The sequence below is a fragment of the Dromiciops gliroides genome, chromosome 4, assembly GCF_019393635.1.
Source record: "Dromiciops gliroides isolate mDroGli1 chromosome 4, mDroGli1.pri, whole genome shotgun sequence".
Taxonomy (NCBI): domain Eukaryota; kingdom Metazoa; phylum Chordata; class Mammalia; order Microbiotheria; family Microbiotheriidae; genus Dromiciops; species Dromiciops gliroides.
In genome coordinates this window covers 141,753,410-141,775,111 of record NC_057864.1, presented here as the reverse complement: position 1 = coordinate 141,775,111, position 21,702 = coordinate 141,753,410, and the positions used below count along the sequence as shown (strand labels likewise).

The 21,702-nt window shown below is 35.3% G+C and overlaps 1 protein-coding gene across 1 annotated transcript in view; it reads left to right on the top strand.

Annotated features, from left to right (window-relative positions):
- RYR2 (ryanodine receptor 2) overlaps nt 1-21,702 on the top strand; it is a 758,695-nt gene that overhangs the window by 459,908 nt on the left and 277,085 nt on the right. The window contains 15 exon segments of the mRNA XM_044000528.1: nt 705-913; nt 2,928-2,939; nt 2,941-3,067; nt 3,070-3,102; nt 10,357-10,565; nt 12,221-12,259; nt 12,261-12,314; nt 12,316-12,345; nt 12,347-12,392; nt 12,395-12,444; nt 12,447-12,577; nt 13,306-13,420; nt 14,990-15,150; nt 17,002-17,161; nt 17,554-17,640. Coding sequence (XP_043856463.1) covers nt 705-913; nt 2,928-2,939; nt 2,941-3,067; nt 3,070-3,102; nt 10,357-10,565; nt 12,221-12,259; nt 12,261-12,314; nt 12,316-12,345; nt 12,347-12,392; nt 12,395-12,444; nt 12,447-12,577; nt 13,306-13,420; nt 14,990-15,150; nt 17,002-17,161; nt 17,554-17,640 — 1,463 coding nt within the window.

Genomic DNA, 21,702 nt, shown 5'->3' with positions numbered 1-21,702 from the left:
TTTATGCAATAATGACAACAGTATAAAACAACTTTAAAAGCTGTAGGAACAATGACCAATATGGTTATAATTCATTATTCTAGAGGGCCAAAGATGAAATATAGTACCATTATAGAGAGTTTATGGATTTGGAATATAGAATAAGGCACATATATGTCTGTCTGTCCATCCAGCCATCCATCTTTCATCTATCTATATATATAATTTGTAACTGTCATTGAAGGAATTTGTTTGGACTTTGCAAGTTTCTTTAATAGGAAATTAATTTTTCTTTTTTCCCCCAATGGGGTAAGAATTGGGGAGAAGAGAAAATTGATTACAGATATTCTTTTTTAATGTGTAGGTAGTGAAATATTGCTGTCATTTTCAGATGGAGTCACTTATTATATGGTTTTATGTAGCTGGTTTTTTACAAGAAACCTCTCATTAAGTGGGAATAATCTGCAAATGTTTAAAATATAAAACAAAATATCAATATGACTTTAAAAAAGAAAGTACATCAGATAAAACTAATTATAGCAACATTTATAGATCTAGATTATTATTGAGTCTAGTTGTTTGAAGAATTAAGACTAAAAATTAATTTCCTAGATTTTTTCAGTATAGTGTGGTTATTCAAATAAATATCAAAGCTGTGAAAAATCTTCCTTATATTTCATTTACCTAGCAAATAATCATTAGGTTTTTTTTAAAAAATTAAACAGCCACTAGAACTGAAGTATGCAGTGGCACTGGAGAAAAGTTCCGAATTTTCCGTGCTGAGAAGACTTATGCTGTGAAGACAGGAGAGTGGTATTTTGAGTTTGAGGCTGTCACTGCTGGAGACATGAGAGTTGGCTGGAGTAGGCCAGGTTGCCAACCTGATCAGGAACTTGGCTCTGATGAACGAGCTTTTGCTTTTGATGGCTTCAAGGTATGTATACTTTGCTTTGTGCTAAGTGTTTCAGAATTACATAAATCTAACTTTCAGAATCTAGTCATCATAGTTTTTTTTCCTGGTGTTATTTTTAGTATTCAGGTAGCCCATATGGTTTTTTGGTCCATTGACATTTGTCTGTAATGTTCATAGGGAAAACTTAAATATGCTGGAACAATGCAATTGAATTAAGAGGAAAACAAAACAAAAAAATTAATTTTTATCAGAAAATGTCATATCACCCAACTAACACACCAGAAACCTGAAACATGTAGTGTGAAGATTGTATTTCCATGTAATATATAGTTCATTTTAAAAGAAATGTTTAGTACCTTGGTGCCCATGTATGAAAGCAGTAGAGTTCTAAACTAAAAGAATTATTTATTTCTAAAATTATTAGATAAATATTAGGAATAACATTAAGCTCAGTAATATTCAGTTACAACTGTTCATAAAAATGAGGTATTACTTGTTTAATGGCTCTTTCCCAAACAAACCTATCCCTTCCCAAGATTACCCACCTTGCTCCTGGAGTTTAGGTAAAATGGTCCATTTTCATTATGTAGTTTCTATTTAGAGTTAACTAGCTTCTATACTTAACTCAAGGGCAGTCTCATAGTTCCCTTTGGGTTGATACTCGATATAAAGCCCTGTCCTCAGTTCCCATCTTTGAGTATTCCTAGCATTCTTGCTTTGCGATATTCTGAGCTATAACTCCCTGCCCTAATTAAAGACCTTATTTTCTCCTATATTGATTGTTTCATTAATTTTCAGGTTAACAGTGTTTAATGGTAGCCATCCCTAGGCAGGGTTGGGGGAGAGAAAAAAAAATTCCATGATAACTTTGTCATGCAATTAAAAGGATTAGCAAGTTTTATGTGGTAGATTTGCAGTTTCATATTCAATTATCTTTTTTTTTATTATACTATTTATGGAAATGTGTTTGTTTTATTCCATAATTCAAAATAAAAATAATTAATTTTTTTAAAAAATGAGATATTACTCTTGTTTTATACAGAAAATGTGGGAAACTGCTGTTTGCTTAGTCATTGTCTTATTGACTTACTATGTACTGAATCTCTTTTCAATATGTCTGTTTTTTATTATGAGATGGAAATTTCTTAGTTAATTTTATTATCTAATCTGAATCAAAAAACTCTAGTGTTTCATTATAGCCTGCAGGATCATGTGTAAAATGCTCTGTTGAACATCAAAGCCTTTTGTAATCTAGCCCCCTCCTACTTTTCCAGTGTTCTTACACCTCATTTCTTATTTATTTTGTATGTAGTTTTCTGTGTGTGTGTGTGTTGTGTGGTGTGCGTGTGCATGGCTTGTGCATGCGTGTGTCTCCCCCATTGGATTGTAAGTTACGTGAAGGCAGGAATTCTTTTTTAGTTCTTTTTGTATCACCAGTGCTTAGCAGAATGCTTGGTATGTAGTAGGCACTTAATAGTTGTTTATGATTGATTGATTTGATAGTAAACCCATCTTTTTCCTTATGTGAGAGTTCAAGCCCTTAGGCTAGTACCATAGGGCTAGAGGCCTACATGTGCACTCCTGAAATTAAGGCTCTTATCAGAATATCAAGTTTTTACCTCTCTAGCAACTCCAAGTTTGTTCCCTTCTGAGGGAAGTAAACATAGCCTTCAGATATGTTAACATCATATGGGAAGCCTAAAGGAAACTGGGGTTCACAAGAGAGAGAAAAGAATTATATTCATAGTTTATGAATTGCTGTGATTCCTCATGTTTTCTCCATTTTCTGTGGGGTAAAATAAACCATGAATGTTTGCAGAGGAGATGGGGACCATTTATATCTATCTATCTATCTATCTATCTATCTATCTATCTATCTATCTATCTATCTATCTATCTATCTATCGAAGAACAAGACATAAGCTATATATATGCTTCATACCTAGTAGAGTATAATATAGATGGGTGGTTGGGTGAGGTGGTGGAATTAATTACTTCTGAATCCTGTGGCAAGTAATTATGGGTTCCTTCTCAGGCACAACGTTGGGCATCAGGGCAGTGAGCATTATGGGCGCTCATGGCAAGCAGAGATGCTAGTAGGCTGTATGGTTGACATGAATGAACACACCATGATGTTCACCCTGAATTGTGAAATCCTCCTAGATGACTCTGGTTCAGACTGGCCTTCAAGGACTTTGAGGTTGTTGATGGTAAGTACTTTTTCATTTTATATTATGTACAAGTTTGCCACATGAAGTAGCTTCAGCACTTTAATACCATTATTCTTCTGTTTCAGGGTAAATGCACAGATGATTTGCATCTCTAAATGCCATGTAGCTTGTTTGATCTGACATTATTGAAATTATTTCTAGAAAAAGCTCCTAGTTTGTCAGTTAATACTTACATAGGGCATAAATATCTTTCATTTGTTGTGAAATCAGGGAAATTAAAGGGAGATAAAAAAAAAGTTTTCCTACACATATTAAATTTTCTTTTAGGACCCTGTAAAATTTCTATCTTTCTGTGGGACCCTGGGCAAGTCACTTAACCTCATTACCCCACGAAAACAACAACAGCAACAACAAACAAAATTAAAAACAAAATTGATATCTTTCTTATTATTTCTGATAACACATCTGTCTTTTTGAATAAGGGCTTATTGAACTTTTCATTTTAGGTTTACCTTGTATTTTGATAAATAAAAAACCTTTAAAATAATCAAATTCATTCAGGGTTTTTCTTAATCATTATCTTAAAAATAAAGATTATCAAACTACCTAGTTTGCTCTGAAATCTTATGCCTAAAGCAAGGAAAACAGAAATGTGATAGATAATATTTATGACAGTACCACCTTGTATGTGTGTATAATAGCAATACCAATAATATACTGGTTATTCTAAGGCATGACTGAGATTTGATCAATTTATAGCCTATATTACTTGTTTATAGAATGGAAAATAGGACTTTCTTCAGGGATAAGAAGGTTTATAAAATAATGATATTAATTTTGTAAATGTCAACTTTACTGAAACTTTGGAAGGATAGATTGGAGTTGGTTTGTCAACAGATTTAAATATTAAAATGAGGGAGTTTCTGTTTGGTTTTAGAAGCAGTAGGAAACAACTGGAACTTCTTGAGTAGAAATGTAATAGTCAAGAGCCATACATTCTTTTTATCCACTGCACCACCTAGTTGCTCCAGAGCTGTACTTTCTAATTCACAACTCTGGAGGATAGATTTCAGACTTTTGGAGGCTTTTAACAATCCAGGCAAGTGCAGGCAAGAAGTGATAAAGACCTGAACTCGGGTGGCCACCTTGTGAATGAACAGACAAAAGTTATATTATAGAGATGGAATTCACAGAATTTGGGAACTGATTGGATGCATGGAGTTATGGAGAGTGAGGAGTCAAGAATGACTCTGAAGTTAGGAAACCAGGGCCGTACCCAAAGATAAAAGGAAAATGAACCATATGTATAAAAAGTTTTATTAGCAGCTCTTTTTGTGGGTGAAGAATTAGAAACTAATTGTGTACCCAACAGTAATATGGTCCAGTCAGTCCTCATTATTTGCAGATTCTGTATTTGCAAATTTACCTACTTCCTAAAATTTATTTGTAACTACAAAATAATTACTCCATGCATCTTTGTGGGCATAGGGAACATGTGTAGAGTAGCAAACTTTTGGTTGGCCAACATGCATTTTCCCAGCTGAGGTTGAACAAGGTGATTCTTTGCCGTCTTTTTTCTGCTCTCATACCATAAACAAGTGGCCTTTTTTACTGTCTATTTAGGGCCACATTTTTTTTTTCCAATTTTTGTGCTTTTTTTGGTGATTTCACTGCTTAAAATGGCCCTAAGTGAGTAATAAAGTTGCTTTATAGTGTTCTAAGTGTAAGAAGACTGTAATATGCCGTGTGTGGAAATAATATATGTATTAGATAAACTTCCTTCAGGCATGATTTAAAAATGCTGTTGGCTGTGAGTTCTGTGTTAATGTATCATAATGTGATACGTCCAGAAAAAGGAAGAGAAAATTCATTGATCTGGATGTGAGGCCACTCTGGAAAATGCTAAAGTAAATGTTGTGACTAGAGGGCCTACAGGAATCTCATTCATTGTGTGCAACAACTTATAGAAACCTAAACAATAATAGATATAATAGAATATACAAATGTATTAGAATACTATTTTGCTATAATATATGATGAAAGGGATGACTTCAGAGAAACCTGGAAAATGTTTATTAAACTGATGCAGAGTGATGTGAGCAGAATCAGCACAATAATATTTTAACAACTTTGCAATGGCAAATAACTTTGATAGACTTAAGAACTCTGACCAACAAGGGTTACCAATCATGAGGACGGTGATGATGAACTATGCTACCCACTTCTTGACAAAGACATGTTAGATTTAAGATACAGAATGAAATAAACCTTCTAGGACATAAATGATATGGTAATTTGTTTTGCTCAACTAGTATTTGTTCAAGAGGTTTTTCCCCATCTAAATTTAATTGCAGAGAATTGGAGGAGAGAAAGTAAATGCTTTTTAATTAAAAATAAAATCAGTCAAATTCTTCTTCCACATGGTAGCCTTTTTGTGTACTTGATGACAACTGCCATATTCCCTCTGAGTCTTCTCTTTTTTAGGCTATATGTGCTTAGATCCTTGAACTAATTCCATGTGACAGGGATCTGAGAATTTTCATTCTGTTTGCCATCCTCCTTTGACTTCTGATTTATACATGTTCTTTTAAAACTTTGAAACCTGGAATGCAATGAAATGGAAAAGGCATTGATTAAGTACCTGTGATGTGCTACATACTGGGTAAGTGCTGTAGATATTCAAGATATTCTCTGCTTTCACAGAGTTCACATTCTTATTAGAAGAGACAGTATATAAAATGTTCATGTTATGTTTAATTCACGAAGATGAAAAAAACAGTTAATATTTATTCAGGGAAAATAATAGGTCAGATGGCAAGGCCCATATGATCTTGGGGACTAATGACAAAGCAAAATGATCTCTGGCAAAAAGACAGTGATATGAGGGGAGTGGACCTCAACACAGATATTCTAGATAGAGTTTGATGAGGGTACTACCCTAGTTCTGAAAGTTATATATAATAAGTCTTTGTGGAGCCCAGATTACATTAGCTTTTTTTTTTTTAGTTGCCACATTATATTGCTGATTCATGTATTGTTTTGTCCTCTGTTTTTGAAGAGGACCAATGACATCATGGGAATGTCTTGACTTGTGCTTGAGTTGGATTTAAGTGAGGCAGACTTGCCCGAGTTGTCAGCCTCACTCTCTCTTCCTGCGTCATCGAAGTCCAGTGACAAGGTAAAGTTCAGGACGACTGGCAATGGTCCAGGATGCAGGGGATGACCATAGCATCTTCATGTCTGACCAGGCTTTTCCATAGTGCCTGCTTCAGCTGCCTTCATTGGCTTTCATCCACCCAGTCCTCTAGGGAAAGTCTTCACATACTTGGGGTAGACATCCACCTAACTCACCAATAGGTTTGAGGCCTATTGATTCTCTCAACTTGGGTTTTGTCCATCTGCCGAGATGGTAGTCACAGAGGTGTGGCCAGAGCACATGCAGCAGCTTCTTGGAGCCCAAAGTAAGAGTTGGGTGAATACAGGTGGACCCCAAAGGTGGGATGAGTTATCCATGAAAAGTGCTTATCAAGCCTTCATACCAGAGCTTCCTGCCCACCCCCACATACCCCTTGTAAATGAAGAGTTTTACAGAAAGTGCTAATAAGGATTATATAATTAGATAAAGATAAAACTGGAAAAGGAGATAAGTGTACAAAAGGGATAACTGATAAGCTGTATGCATCATTAGTAAATTTACAATGTCAAGAGAATTAGAAGAACCTCTACTACCACCAGCACCACCAGCAATACCACCACAAAGTTAGATAGATCCAGTGAAGGATTTATGGGAGGATGTGGACATCAGTCATTGGAAGATGAAAAGGAAAGGATGGTTTGTGATCAGTACCTGTGAAGGGAGGAATACATTGATGAGATCACATAAGATCACATATTTAGGAAATAAAAGTTGATATACTGTATTGGATTATTTAAATTTATCTTTCATGAGGGAAATGCAACCCACATTTACAATCTGATGTGACATTTCCATCTATTTGCTATTTCCTACTATATAATAAAGTATTACGCCAATTTATGCTAAAGGAATTCAGACTGTCTCAAATCTACTCTGGGTGGTTTAAGTACTTTTCCTTTGATTATTCAGGACACTGTAGGAAAACACTCAGCTCTGATGAGCTAGTCTCCTTGACCTGTCTGTCAATGTCCATCATAGCTTTAGTTGCAAGCTACAATTTTCTTATTTTATTTGAGGATGATTTCATCATTGATACTTCCTTGAAAACCGCTACATAACATTCTTGAATTCTGGCCTGATAGCACCAATTGATAAGCACTCATTTAAATGTAAATATATGAATGTAAATAGGACAAGTGACCATTATAAATTATCAGATCTGATTTTTGTCACTTAGTGCGTGTTACCAGCATATTTTTTATTGCTTTTTAATAATTGATTTGTATAGAGCATAATTCACACTGACAAAACAATCTACATTATTTGTAGTGCAAAATTTCTGTCTTATTGGGTTATTTATGAAGTATTTGCCATAAGATTGAATATATATAAATACATAGACTATATCCTCAAATTATTGTTTCATATGCCTTAATATACCTTAGATATGTATATTTATCTTTTTTTCTAAAAATGAAAAGTTTAGAAAGAGAAGAAGAAATCTAGTTGTGACATGGGTCACTTTTACTTTATAACATATGTACTGTTCTCATCTTTTAATTTTTAAAGTTTCTTTTAAGTTATAGACATAAAAGATGCCTAGTTTGATATTATATTCAATAAGGAATAGATTTTTCTTTATATTTTTTTTATATAATCACTTAGTTATATTTTAATTTTCACAATTACACATAACGATAGTTTTCAAAATTTTTTAATGTAAACATTAACCATATAGTCATTTTGTACAAAAAAATAACTTGAATAAGAGAAAAAATTAAAGAAAGTTAAAAATAGCATGCTTTCAGGTCATGTTTTCAATCAATTATCAGTTGCTTTCTTTGGAAGTAGATAGAATGTTTTATCAATAGTTCCTTGGGATTGTCTGGATCATTGTATTGCTGAGAATAGTCAAGTCATTCACAGTTCTTCTCAAATAATATTTCTACATCTGTGCACAATATTCTCTTGATTCTGTTTCACTTCATTATACATAGTCATATAAGTTTTCCAGGCCTTTCCTGAATCATCCTGGCTTGTCATTTCTTATAGCCCAATAATATTCCATCACCATCACATACCACAAATCAACATTCATTTTTTGTAAGATTTTGATTTCTAGATTTTTCTTCCTCCTTCCCTTCCCTCTCCCTCCCCAAGACAGCAAGGCAATCTGATATAGGTTATATAGTACAATTATGTTAAACAAATTTCCACGTTAGTCATCTTGTGAAAGAAGAATTAGAACAAAAGGGAAAACCCGCAAGAAAAGACAAAAACAAACACAAGCAAACAAAAAAATGAAAATACTATGTCTCAATCTACACGGTTCTTTCTCTGGATGTGGATAGCATTTTCCAGTATGAGTCTTTTGGTATTGTCTGGATCATTGTATTGCAGAAAAGAGATAAGTATCATAGTTGATCATTGCATGTTGTTGCTGTTACCATGTATAATATTCCCCTCGTGTACTCACTTCACTCAGCATCAGTTCATGTTAGTCTTTCCAAGTTTTTCTGAAATCAGCCTGCTCATCATTCTTATAGTACAATAGTATATTCCATTACATGATTTACTACAACTTGTCAGCCCTTTCCCCAATTAATGGGCACCCCCTCAATTCCAATTCTTTGCTACCATGAAAAGAGCTACTATAATTATTTTTGTATATGTGGGTCCTTTTCCCTTTTATCTTGGGGATACATACCAAGACCAAGTGGTATTGCTGGGTCAAAGGTATGCAGAATTTTATAGATCTATTGGCATAGTTCCAAATTGTTCTCCAGAATGGTTGCATTCAGTTCACAACTCCACCAGTGATGAATAGTATTCCAGTTTTCCTACATTTTCTCCAACATTTATAATTTTCCTTTTTTGTTATTTTAGCCAATCGGATAGTTGTGAGTGGTACCTCAGAATTGTTTTAATTTGCAATTTTCTAATCAATAGTGATTTAGAATATTTTTTCATTTTACTCTAGATAGCTTAATTTCTTTATCTGAAAACTGCTTATTCATAATGGATTAGCTTATTCTAGCCTTTGTGGGCCTCTGAATTATAATTTTTTCAAATTAACAAGTAGTTTAAAAACCAACGAGACAGTGAGCAAAATTTGAGATACAAAATTGCTGCTTTTGATGAAGAAGATAGAAGAGGAAGAACCAGACCAAACCTAGATCTTGTCTCCAAGTGTTTTATTTTTTTCTATTACATTGTGCAGCAGAGGGTAGTCTACAGTGTCAGTAGTCTTTATCATGTAGACAAGAAAGGGAAACACAAGAGAGTTTTTAACTATTACCAGTGACTCCGTTTTGTTTAAAAGTACAATTAGATGATCACTTTTTGTTTGATGTGTGTCATCAGAGTCTTTGACCTCCCTGCTGCAATTGCCGCAGTGTATCTCAATATCTCACACTTGTTTATCTGACAACTCTGAGTGTCAGCCCTGTTTGTCATCTTTCCAAAAGGAGACCTTCTTAAATTTAGTTTTCTTTACTTATCCAAATATTGGATACTTAATCTGCTTGAAAAAATTAAATAACATGTCTCAAGTCTTTATTGGCAACAAAGATATCACTCTTCTGAAATTTTGAAATGAGTTTCCAAAAGATTTACTCCCAAAAGAATATTCTTTAGTTGTGAAGAAACTGGCTTGTTCAAACTGGCTGGTTCTCACAGTATTGTTTTAAAATTCCTTTACATATACATATGCACATGCATATGTATACACATACACACACACATATATATATTGTATATGTGTGCATATGTACATACACACACATATATATATACACATTTCTGCATTGCTTTCTTAATGTTACATTCAATTCCTGAAGGAACTTAATACATATGCATCTCTCTCTCTCTCTATATATATATATGTGTGTGTGTGTGTGTGTGTGTGCGTGTGCGTGCGTGTGTATGTGTGTGTATAAATATGAGGGGGGACCATTTTCCACTCCACATAATATTTATTTTATTTATGGAATAAAATAAGCATTTCTATAACATAGTATAATAAAAAAGACAATTGCATGTGAAAGTGCAAATCTTTTATGTATAATTTGCTATAGCTTTTAAATATATAATAAAGTTATCATATAAATTTTTTATTTTTTCCCCCATTTCTTTTTCTGTCCTTTTTGTCCCAACAGGATTCATACCAGTATGCAGCCTAGGTGTAGCTCAAGTAGGACGGATGAACTTTGGGAAGGATGTCAGCACCTTGAAATATTTCACCATCTGTGGGTTACAAGAGGGCTATGAACCATTTGCTGTTAATACAAACCGGGATATTACAATGTGGCTAAGCAAAAGGCTTCCTCAGTTTCTTCAAGTACCTTCAAACCATGAACACATCGAGGTCTGTTTTCTATATTGATTTTCTCAGATGTTTATTGAGCCTTTATTTTTTTTAAATACATAGTTTTCTATGATGAGTGGTAAGGAAATTCAAAAATAAATATAATACAGCCTTACCTTGGGAATCAGCCTATGATGCTTTTAACCTGTTACCCTCCTGTACCCCCAATTTTCTTTCACTTGTGACCCTTCAGAATCTGCTTGCTAGTTCTCCTTACTGATTTTTGCTGGTTCCTAGTACACTCTGGCCTAGTTCTGGGCTCTATTCACCTACCTATCCTAGAATTGTTTTTAAGTTTTTACTTCTTTGCCCTGCTAGCTGTCAAATAAGTACATATCTTTAAGGGGCTTCCTTTCTTTTGCAAACTAGTTTGTTAGAACTCACTTCCTTTTAGGACTATAATAGAAAACAATGCTTTGTAAGTGAAATAGTTAATAACAGGCATTCTGCTTTAGTAGTAAGAATAATGTTATGATTTCTCCTAACTCATTAAAAATGCAGGATTTAAATGTCTTTTAATATTTCTGCCCTGCTTAATTAGATGGAACAGGAATAGTAACCTAATTATTCACAATATTGAATTTTACTTATTATAGCCAACCAATGTGATGTGCCTCTGCTATTACTTTCCCAAATACCCTTGCTAATATAACTATTGATCTCATTGTTGAAGAATGACTTTTTATTCTTTTTAGGCAGTTTGAGGCTCAATTTAATGTATCCTCATTTTTTAGTAAGAAGTTAAGTAAAACTGATGTTAACTACCTAAAACCATTCATCAAATTAATGACAGAACTGAGAATATATCTCCTGTTCCAGTGAATGAAGCAGCCCAGTGAATGAATGAATGTAAAGTCATTTATTAAGTGCTTTCTCTTTTGTAAGTGCTGTGATAAACACTTGTTATACAAATAGAAAAGCAAGACAATCCTTACTCTCAAACAACTCACTTTCTATTTGGGGGTGACAGTTTACATAGGACTCAGGTACGTGGTGGATAGAAAAGCCCAAAGTTCCTTTCTTGCTGTGCAGCTGATGGGCATATGGTAAAGTCTGTTGGTCCAGAGAGCCCAGCAGTAGGGTAAATGTTAAGTAAGACCAAGTGGTTTGGGCAGCACAGGGGCAGTGCAGATTGTGTGGCCTGATGATCTTCCATATTACTGGAAAGGTTGTAGTTGGTACCGTGCTACTTATCAATACAGCATGAGTAGCCATGTGAACCCTAAAACTGCAGGCCTAGAAGGGCCCAGAACTGAAACTATTGGGAAATTCAGGGGTAAGCTTCAGTGCTGTAGAGGAACAGGTACTCCAGGCTCTCTTTCCTGAGCTTGTGTGTTTAGTGTTGAGCAGGAGAATGGGGGAAAAGAGAGGGGGGCATTGGCAGTGAAGCTAAGAAGGGAGGATCCCAATGGGATCTAGGAGGATGGGGGTGGTGCTCATGTTAGAATGTTGATTCCTAAGCTAGGTTCACTCTGCCCTTTAGTGCCCAATGGGATCTCAATGCTCTCTATTTGCCACCTGTATCCTTTAGAAAAATAATGTAAAGCTTAAGCAATTTGTGATGATTGAAAAATGCAAAAAAATGCATTTTAATCTTTAAAAAGAAAGAAAAGAAGTTTGTTAGTGATTTAAATTATTGTTTTTTTCCTTGTTAGGTGACCAGGATAGACGGCACTATAGACAGCTCTCCATGTTGTAAAGGTTACTCAGTAATCTTTCAGATCACAGAACAGCAGCACAGATATCATGTTTTAACCGCTTGAGCATGCCAATAGAGTGGTGCAGAAGTGTTCTCCAAAACTGCTGCAGGAGGCCTACCGGGCAACAGCCTTTTGGCCCAAAGAATGACTTGGAGGATTATGATGCAGATTCTTGATTTTGAAGTTGCTAATGAAGAAAGCTCTTGGTCATTTGGTACCAGACAGTGGTAGAAAAAGAAAAAGAAGCCACAAAACCAAGTTCAATAACCACAAAGATTATGCTCAGGAGAAACCTTCTCGTCTGAAACAAAGGTCAGTATAACACGTAAAGTGTGATTTAACTATGTAGTCAGTCTTGGTGAGGGAGGGGAGGTTGCAGAAGAAGGTATGGGATTTCTAATTTAATTAGCTTATTCACTTTAAAATTATTGCAAATTCTTTTAGTAACATCAATAATTTATATATAACACTTTTAAGGTTTGTAAAGCATTTTACATATAGCATGTGATTCTGATGGTGACTTCTATTTGTGATAGAATTTTAAAGTTATAAAAGCATTTTCTTTAACCGCATTCCTAAAAAGTATTAAGTGAAAATTATTATTATTGAGAATTATTATAATTGAGAAATTTTTAATATTCTCAATTTAAAAATTAAGAAACTGAGGCTCAGAGAGTTGAATTGATCTGTCCAAGTCCACACAGACCTAATTATATCAGGGATGTTTCCCCCCAAGAAATATGAATATCAGTAGTCTTTGATTGAAACCTAAAGTACATGTATTAAATAATTATTTTTATTTCCAGTATAGATGTCGCTGATACTATATTATCAGAAATCTGTTAAGACAATACAGTGATTAATTTCCACCAAGCATTCAGTGACAAAGATAAACTTGGATAATGGTATAGAGATGTAGTTATCTGAGCCAACTGTAATGTTTTTGTAGATCATATGAAAAGTGTGATTTTGGCATCTTTTTCGTGACAAGTCAGTTCTGTGTGACTGTGTTCATTCCTCAGTCCTTTAACACTTTCCAGGTTTATGCTCAGAAGGACAAAACCAGATTATAGCACAAGCCATTCTGCAAGACTCACTGAAGATGTTCTTGCAGATGACAGGGATGATTATGATTACTTGATGCAGACCTCTACGGTATGAAGTTGTTATCTTTTGTCATTTATTTTTTCCCTTAAATTTCTATTGGTCAGTTACTATGTTAGACATTTTACAATGGCACATTTTGCTTCCCAACATTTCAGATTTTTTTTCCAAAAATTATGATTCAATTTTGTTCTATTTTAAGAATAAAGTTTTAAGGGTCATTTTTTTGTAGCATGTGGCTTTGTCATACCAAGGGACAAAGCAATTATGATATAGTGAGTTTTTTATTTGGGAAAATATATTTTTGGGAGAAAATGAGACTGTCTATTCAGGTTTTATTGCATAATTTATTTCTAAAATGATACAATACTATTTAATTTTCAGAAGTACATTTAATCTCTAGTATTCTACAGCATATTTTTTTTGCCTGAGAAGAATCACTTAGTCTTCTGGTTCTGAATTAGATAGTTTGTTGTGGAAATAAATAGGAAGGAATAAATGTAAGAGATACTAACCAGAAAGAAGCAACAGGATTTGACAATTGATTAGATACATAAAGTGTAGGAGAGTAAAAAGTTAAAGATAGTTACAAAGTGATGAGCCTGGATTGGTACTGTTATCAACAAAAATAGAGAAATTCTGGGGATGGGCAGTCTTTTGATCAGATGATAAAGTTAAGTTTGGAGCATTTTGAGTTTGAATTTCTAGGAGCAAAGAGCTGGAAGTGAGAATAATCTACATAGCTATGAACATTTTTACCATGGGAGTGGGTGAGATCACCAAGGAAGACACACATGTAGGAGAGAAATGTGGAAGGCAAAGGACAGAACCTTAGAAGACATCCACATTTAAGGGGTGTTTGACCTTTGTAATTCCAATACATGCTTGTAGTAGGAACTTAAGAGATAGTTTTTTATTTGAATTGAAGAGGATATGGAGCCAGCAAAAGAGAATTATTAGCAGTTGGTGAGGTGGCTGAAAATGGGAATGAAGTGTTATTGTTTTGCGTATTTATGTAAGAATCATGTTTTCCCCTGCCAGTGTATTTGCCTTGACCTCCCTGTACTAAACCCCAAAAGGAAAAAAAACAGTATCCCTTGTAACATCCCCTGTGTCTGATACAGATTATTCTATACTTTTTTAAAAATCTGAAGATTGGAACAATTTCTTGTAGTCTTAAGGAGTGAAATATTTAATTACTGAGTTAAGAAAAGGAAGATATATTTAAAAAACCCTGGAAATTGTATTCTAAAATCACCCTCAAGACAGAATACATTTGTTCAGGCTTGAAGCTTTCAAAGGCTTGCAGGAATAATGGAATAGTGATTCTATTCCAAATCTATCATATTAGAGAATGAAAAAAATGCCCACAAGTAATTTAGCATATTTCCTTGAAAATAAGTCTTTTTTTCTCTCTCATTATTTCTGATTGATCATACAAATGCTGTTTTGGGAAATTATTGCTTTGTTGCTAAAGCACCTTTATCAGGTTAGGCAATCTTAACAGAAGAAATGAATGTTTTTAGGCATATCAAAAGTCGAGACTAAAACTAATGTATTGTTGTAAACCATTCTGTAAACCAATGATCTTCTTGACAATTTATTCTTAATATTTTACAGTATTATTATTCAGTGCGAATTTTTCCTGGGCAAGAACCTGCTAATGTTTGGGTAGGCTGGATTACATCAGATTTCCATCAGTATGACACAGTTTTTGACTTGGACAGAGTTCGGACAGTAACAGTTACTCTGGGAGATGAAAAAGGAAAAGTACATGAAAGGTTGGTTTCCTTTACTTTTATTTTAATTGAATAAAATTTTTTGCATGTGTTGATGAACCTGTATAGTTATTTCTTGAATGTAATGTCCAAGGTAATAGTCATTGAATAGAAACAGTTTAACCTGGCTGTTCATGTCAGTGTCCCTTTTGGTACCTTTCCCCACAAGACAAGATTTTAGAGCTAAAAAATTAATATTGTTAAATTAAAGAGCACTTATTTGCCTTGGGTAATAATTTTATTTTCAAGTGGCTTTGTACTTGATTGACAGTGGGATGGGAGGGAAAAAATTCTAAATTCAAGAGTTTAGGTATTTGTGATGAGTGATTATTGAATATTTAGGGTTAGTTTGACATGCATCTTGGGAACTGGTCAGTCATGGTGGGGAGAAGAATGTGGAAAAAATGTGGGATAATAGTTTAGAGTAGGTGGCTAGAATTTGAATGGAGACTGAGGAGTAGTGGGTTCTTTTCTCAGCTTTGCCATTGACTCGCTGTGTGGCTTTGGGTAAGTCACTTAATCTTTCTGTGCCATCTTTTTTTTCCATTTGTAAAAATGAATCAAACTCAAACCAAACCTTCAAAAAAGTGAAGAAGTCTTTATCTTCCTTGCAGAATAAAACAAGAGAAGATCTAACCATTCCCATCCACTTCTGTGCCCATCCATCCTCTCTGGTCTGCTGGGGCAGGTTTTCTTGGAAAGAGCTCTTCATAGTGTTGCTTCTTTCCTCTACCTCCCAATGTCATTTTCAATTACTGGGAAACTTAATCCCCTGCCTTCATATAAAAGAGCTTGAAAAGTTTTGGGATTAGTACAAGTCTGAAGGAATGCCTTGCTTTAGTACGGGAGCAGTAGCAGCAAATTTCTAGTAGATTTCTCAGGGGAAACCTTTGGCTTTCAGAGATGGCAACCATTTAATGAGTTTCCTATAATAAAAAAAAATAGCTCTTGTAAGGATAGGCCTGCTGAGTGGGAGAGATGATTTTGATGTGTGTGGATGGGAGGAGGGGGGTTAGAGATGTAGAAAAAGTTATTGGGGAGACAGTCTTACATAGATAGCACACAGAGAGACAGTCAACTCTTGATTATTCAGAGGCCTATTATCTAGTTTGTTGATTATCCAAGCACTTCATTTTAACTCCTCTCCCTCCTCCTGCCTAACTTTTGGTTGTTTTGTTCTACGTGTACTGGGGAGTGGCAGAAGAAGGGAAAGAAGTCAGCTTTACTGCTTATTACCATCTCTGGCTAATGGTGGGGCAAAATGTTAAAACTATTGGCTAAAATCAGTTTTTTCATTGTTGTCACTGGATTTTTTTATATCTTTGCAAAGCACATTCCGCATTACAGGTGACTGGGAGTTGACTATAGAGGGATTTTGATGTGTAGCCAAATTTCGTGGCTCTTGAATATTTGATGGCTCACCTACCAACATAATAAAAGCAGTCTTTTTGATAGTATATGGAAAGAAATATTTCTTGACTCAGAACAAGGAGGAAAGGGCATGAAAATAAAAGTTATTATTGTTATTTATGTATAGTTAAACTTTTTTGAACCTCAGAAAAAAGTACAGTTTGGTTTGAGTTTTTGAGGGAAGGTGCAGGTCAATTCTTACTTTTCAAACTTGTTGACCTGTCCCTATTAGGTATGAAATTTAGAAGAGTGTAAGACCTGATTCAGAATTCCCACTGAAGTCAACAAGTTTTGCTCAGAAACACAGAATCAGGTCCATTATGCACCTATCCCATTACAGCATGCGCTTGTTGCTTGCGCAGTATAATTTAGGTTTAGTGTGCAAAATGTACATGTTTGCTTTATCTGTGGGTGTACATAGATTAAATGTCTTTTGAAATTCAGCATCAAACGCAGCAACTGCTATATGGTGTGTGCGGGTGAGAGCATGAGCCCTGGGCAAGGACGCAACAATAATGGATTGGAGATCGGCTGTGTAGTGGATGCTGCCAGTGGGTTGCTTACCTTTACTGCAAATGGCAAGGAACTGAGCACATATTACCAGGTACATATTTCCTTGCTGACATCACACTTGTAGAGTTTTTATGGAATGTTTATTCCATTAAAGAAAAATACACGTTTTGAAAGATGTTGATGTTGGTAAAATTGTCTTTATAGAGCAGATTTGAATATTTTTAAAAATGTGTTAATTATGCCTATTGATTAAAATTTTAATAATTGTGTCTTGAGGCTTTGATGGAAAAGGTGCTGTGAAACCCCAGGAAACAAACCCATAATAAATAAAAATGTACCCTATAGCTATTTTTGAAAGAAATTGAATGTATAAGGGAAAATTCTGCAGTTATTTGCTATGATTTACTCCTTAATAATTCCAAATATATATTATCTTAGAATTTCTTGCTATTTTTTAGTTCTTATATTTATTTATTATTTTAGGTAGAGCCAAGTACAAAATTATTTCCTGCAGTTTTCGCACAAGCTACAAGTCCTAATGTTTTCCAGTTTGAGTTAGGAAGGATAAAGGTAAGTAAGGGAACTTCTTTGTGTGTGTGTGTTTGCATGTGTAATAGGATTCACAACCAATTTATGAATTGAATTGTGTATTTTATTAGCAATGGACACGGCAAACTGTCAATATCTCCTAATACTGATCCTCTCTATAATGAACCCTGCAGCTCCTGAGTATATACATTAGCAGTAGTTCTCAAACTTTTTGGTGTCAGTACCCATTTATACTTTTAAAAATTATTGGAGGCCTCCTTCCCCCAGCATGAGCTTTTGTTTATGTGCATTATGTCTCAATTTGCCACGTTAGAAATGAAAACATCTTAGCATTATTATGAAAATAGTTTTGACCCTTCAGACCATACTTTGGAAAATGCTGCATTAGAACACCATTGGTAGTTTTAAGACCAAAGGAAGAACTGGCTTCATTGACCTGAAAATTTGTTTAACTACTGTTAATGTCTAATTGCCAGCAAAAAGTTTATGCATGAAGTGCATCTGGCTTGAGATTTGTGGATAGTATGATAAAATCTAGAAACATTGACTTTGATTAATTGTTCAGTAATTTTCTTGTGATTATCAAATCACTAAGAATAGGAAAAAATTGAAAACATTAAGGACAGGGGTGAATGTGCATATTATTTTGTAGTGAATAGAAAGCTGGCCTTGTTTCAAGTCCCCACATAGTGGCTGGCAAATCACTTAGACTCTTCTCATTGCTCTAGAGAAGGTGCGAAACTGTATTTGTAGCAATTTAACTCATTCATATGTTTCCTATATCAGTGAAGTTATTATGTCCTCCACCTTTGTCTCAACTTCATTTTTCAACTGAAACTATTTTCTACAAAGTTAGAATGATTTCGTAGTTGTCAAATTTAATGGCATTTTCTTAGTCCTCATCCTTAACCTATTTACATATTTGTCACTATTTGACACCTACACCCCATGGTTACTCTCTTTCTTCCTTAAGTTTTTACAATGCTGCATTCTCCTGGCTTTCTGCTTACTTGTCTGATCACTCCTTAGTCTCTATTGCTGGATCTTCATCCAGGTCATGCCCATTAACCATGGTCATACTCCAACGGTCTGCCTATGACTCTCTTCAGTTCTCCCTTTCTATTCATCAGCTCAAATGAGTTCAGTTATCAGCTCTATGCAGATAATTCTCAGATCTATATATCTGGCCCTAGTGTCTCCTGAGTTCCAATCCTGTATCATCAACTGCCTTTTAGACACCTCAATTTGTATATATCATTAGCATCTCTAATGTAACATGTCCAAAACAGAACTTGTTATTTTTTCCCTCAAATCCTCCTCTCTTTTCAACATTACTATTACCCTCAAGAGTACCACCATCTTCCCAGTCATCTGGGTTTACAACCTCAGTGTTATACTTGACTCCTCATTTGCACTCATACCATATGTCCAATAAGCTTTAATAAATTAAAATTGCACTAAGATTTTTGGGATCTGCATTATCTAATCTTTTTATTTTTACCTTTTTATATATGTCATCTTCTTTGAACTTACACAGCCACCATCCTAGTTCACTCTTATCACCTTTTGCCTAAATTTTACAATAGCCTTCTGCCTCAAGTCTTTCACCACTCTAATCTGTTCTCCACTTACCACCAAAATGATTTTTCTAAGTGCTAGTCTGACCATGTCACCCCCTATCCAGTAAATCTCAGTAATTTCTTTTTTTTCTTTTTTCTTTTTGCAGGGCAATGAAGGTTAAGTGACTTGCCCAGGGTCACACAGCTAGTAAGTGTCAAGGGTCTGAGACTGGATTTGAACTCAGGTCCTCCTGAATCCAGGGCCAGAGCTTTAACCACGGCACCACCTAGCTGCCCCCTCAGTAATTTCTTATAACCTCTAAGTAGCAATATGATATCCTCTTTTCATTTAAAGTCCTTGATAACCTGGCCCTATCCTGTTTTTCCAGTCTTTTTACATTTTATTTCCCTCCACAATGTCCATTATCCAGTTACTCTGGCCTATTTGATATTTTCACACAACACTTCATTTCCCAGCTCCATTCCTTTTCACTGGATTTCCCCCATGCCTGGAATGGTTTCCTTACTCACCTCCAACTCCTAATTTCCCTGGCTGCTTTTAAGACTCAGGTTGCATCCTATTCTCTTCAGGAGGCCTTTCTTAGCCTTTTGGTGCTAATCTCTTCTATATATATATTTCGTATTGACTGTTGGCATATTCACTCCCTCATTAGAATATCAGGTTGTTTAGAGCAAGGACCTTGTTTTTTCCTCTCTGTGCATCCTTACCTCTTAGTACAGTACTTGTACCTAATAAGTACTTAATAAATACTTGTTGATTGACTGATCTTCACAACAACCTTTGAGGTAGATGATATCATTACCCCTATTTTATAGAAACTTTCTATCTTTGCAAGTATAAACTAGTAGCCTATTCTGGTGAGTGAAGTCTAGAGTAGGGGGCTCTTAACATTTTTGGTCATCCATTCTTATCAATTTGAAATTTTTAACCATTTACCAGAAATGTTTGTTGCTTATTTTAAAATTATATAATGTACTACTGTACTTAAAATTTGTACATCATAAAACACACAAAAATAGAAATTGAAAAAAGATGATATAAAGATGTAGTAATATTTATTATAAAACTCACTGTGGGGGCAGCTAGGTGGTTCAGTGGATAAAGCACTGGCCCTGGAGTTAGGAGGACCTGAGTTCAAAGTCCAGCCTCAGAGACACTTGGCACGTACTAGCTTGTGTGAACCTGGCAAGTCACTTAACCCTCATTACCCCACAAAAAAACAAACAAAACCAAGAGTCAATAGGGATGCTCTGGACCTTACCAAATTAGAGAAGAGTGACAGTTAGACCTATCCTTTAAGAACATCACTTTAGCAGCTGTGTGGAAATTTTATTAAAGAGGGGAGAAACTTGAGGCAGAAATAGGAAACTATTGTAGTATCCTAGGGATGAAGTAGAGGGGACTTGAGCAAAGGTGGTGGCTGTGTGAGTGGAGAGGAGACATATATGAGAAATATGGGGGTAGAAACAAGATTTGGCAACTGATTGGATATGTTAGTAGGAGGTAAAAGGAGGACTTGAAGACCATGTCTTCCAGCTCCGCCCCCCGCCCCTTCTCTCTCCATACTCTTTCTCTTAGTGACTTCATCATCTTCCCTGGGTTTAATTATCATATCTGTTTGCTAGCCCTGCCATAGAAACAGTGGTGTGGGTTATACCTTGGTAAGTCAGATTGAAGTATGGCACTTAATCTCATGGTGTTTTGGAGTAGTGGGAAGCAGCGGTGAAATTAGAGGCCAGATCCAGGAACATAGGGACTGTTCTTGGACCCCTTTTGGTACATGACTGAGGTGGAGGAGGGGAGGCTTAGCACCCAAGCTACCTGTAGGCCTGCCTTGCTGGATCCTGGTGCGTGTCCTTTCACATATCCTAGAGTCTGGTGTTTGAGGGGGTTCCTATTCTGCATCCTCCCAGGCCAACCTTGCTTTGGCCTTATCACTCCCAAGCGCTGTAGCTTCTGTTCATGTACTTAATAGAAGTTTCCAGGAATTTTAAAGCCCCCAAAGCTGAGGAAGTTGCCTACTTGGCAGCAGTGGTTATCAAAGGGACAATCTTCAGTTTGGTGGAAGTTTGTTACAGAAAAAAAATCTCTGAAGGAGGTGGGAGTTGCCATCCCTGAGACTGACTCTTCCACATAGCCCTGAAGAAAGGGGCTTTTGATCCCTTCTATGAGTACGTAGTAGAGAATGTTCTAGGTCAAGGCCCAAGGAAGCTGAAGGAGCTTAAGGGTAGCACAGTGAGTGAAGAACTCCAGAGACGTTATTCCTTTTTACCATAACTTTAATAAAATAATGTCTCTACAGAAAACAAAAAATAAAACTACTATCCTTATGTAGATGATGCAGACCTATAGATCTGGTCTCTTTCCCCTGAATTTTCATCCCACATTATGTGCCAATAAAAAATATGAGACAGTTTCTGGGTAATTAAATAATTTTATTAATTAGGACAACAAATTATAATAAAAGGATGATCAATGGCTGTCTCTTTCTGACTAAAGACC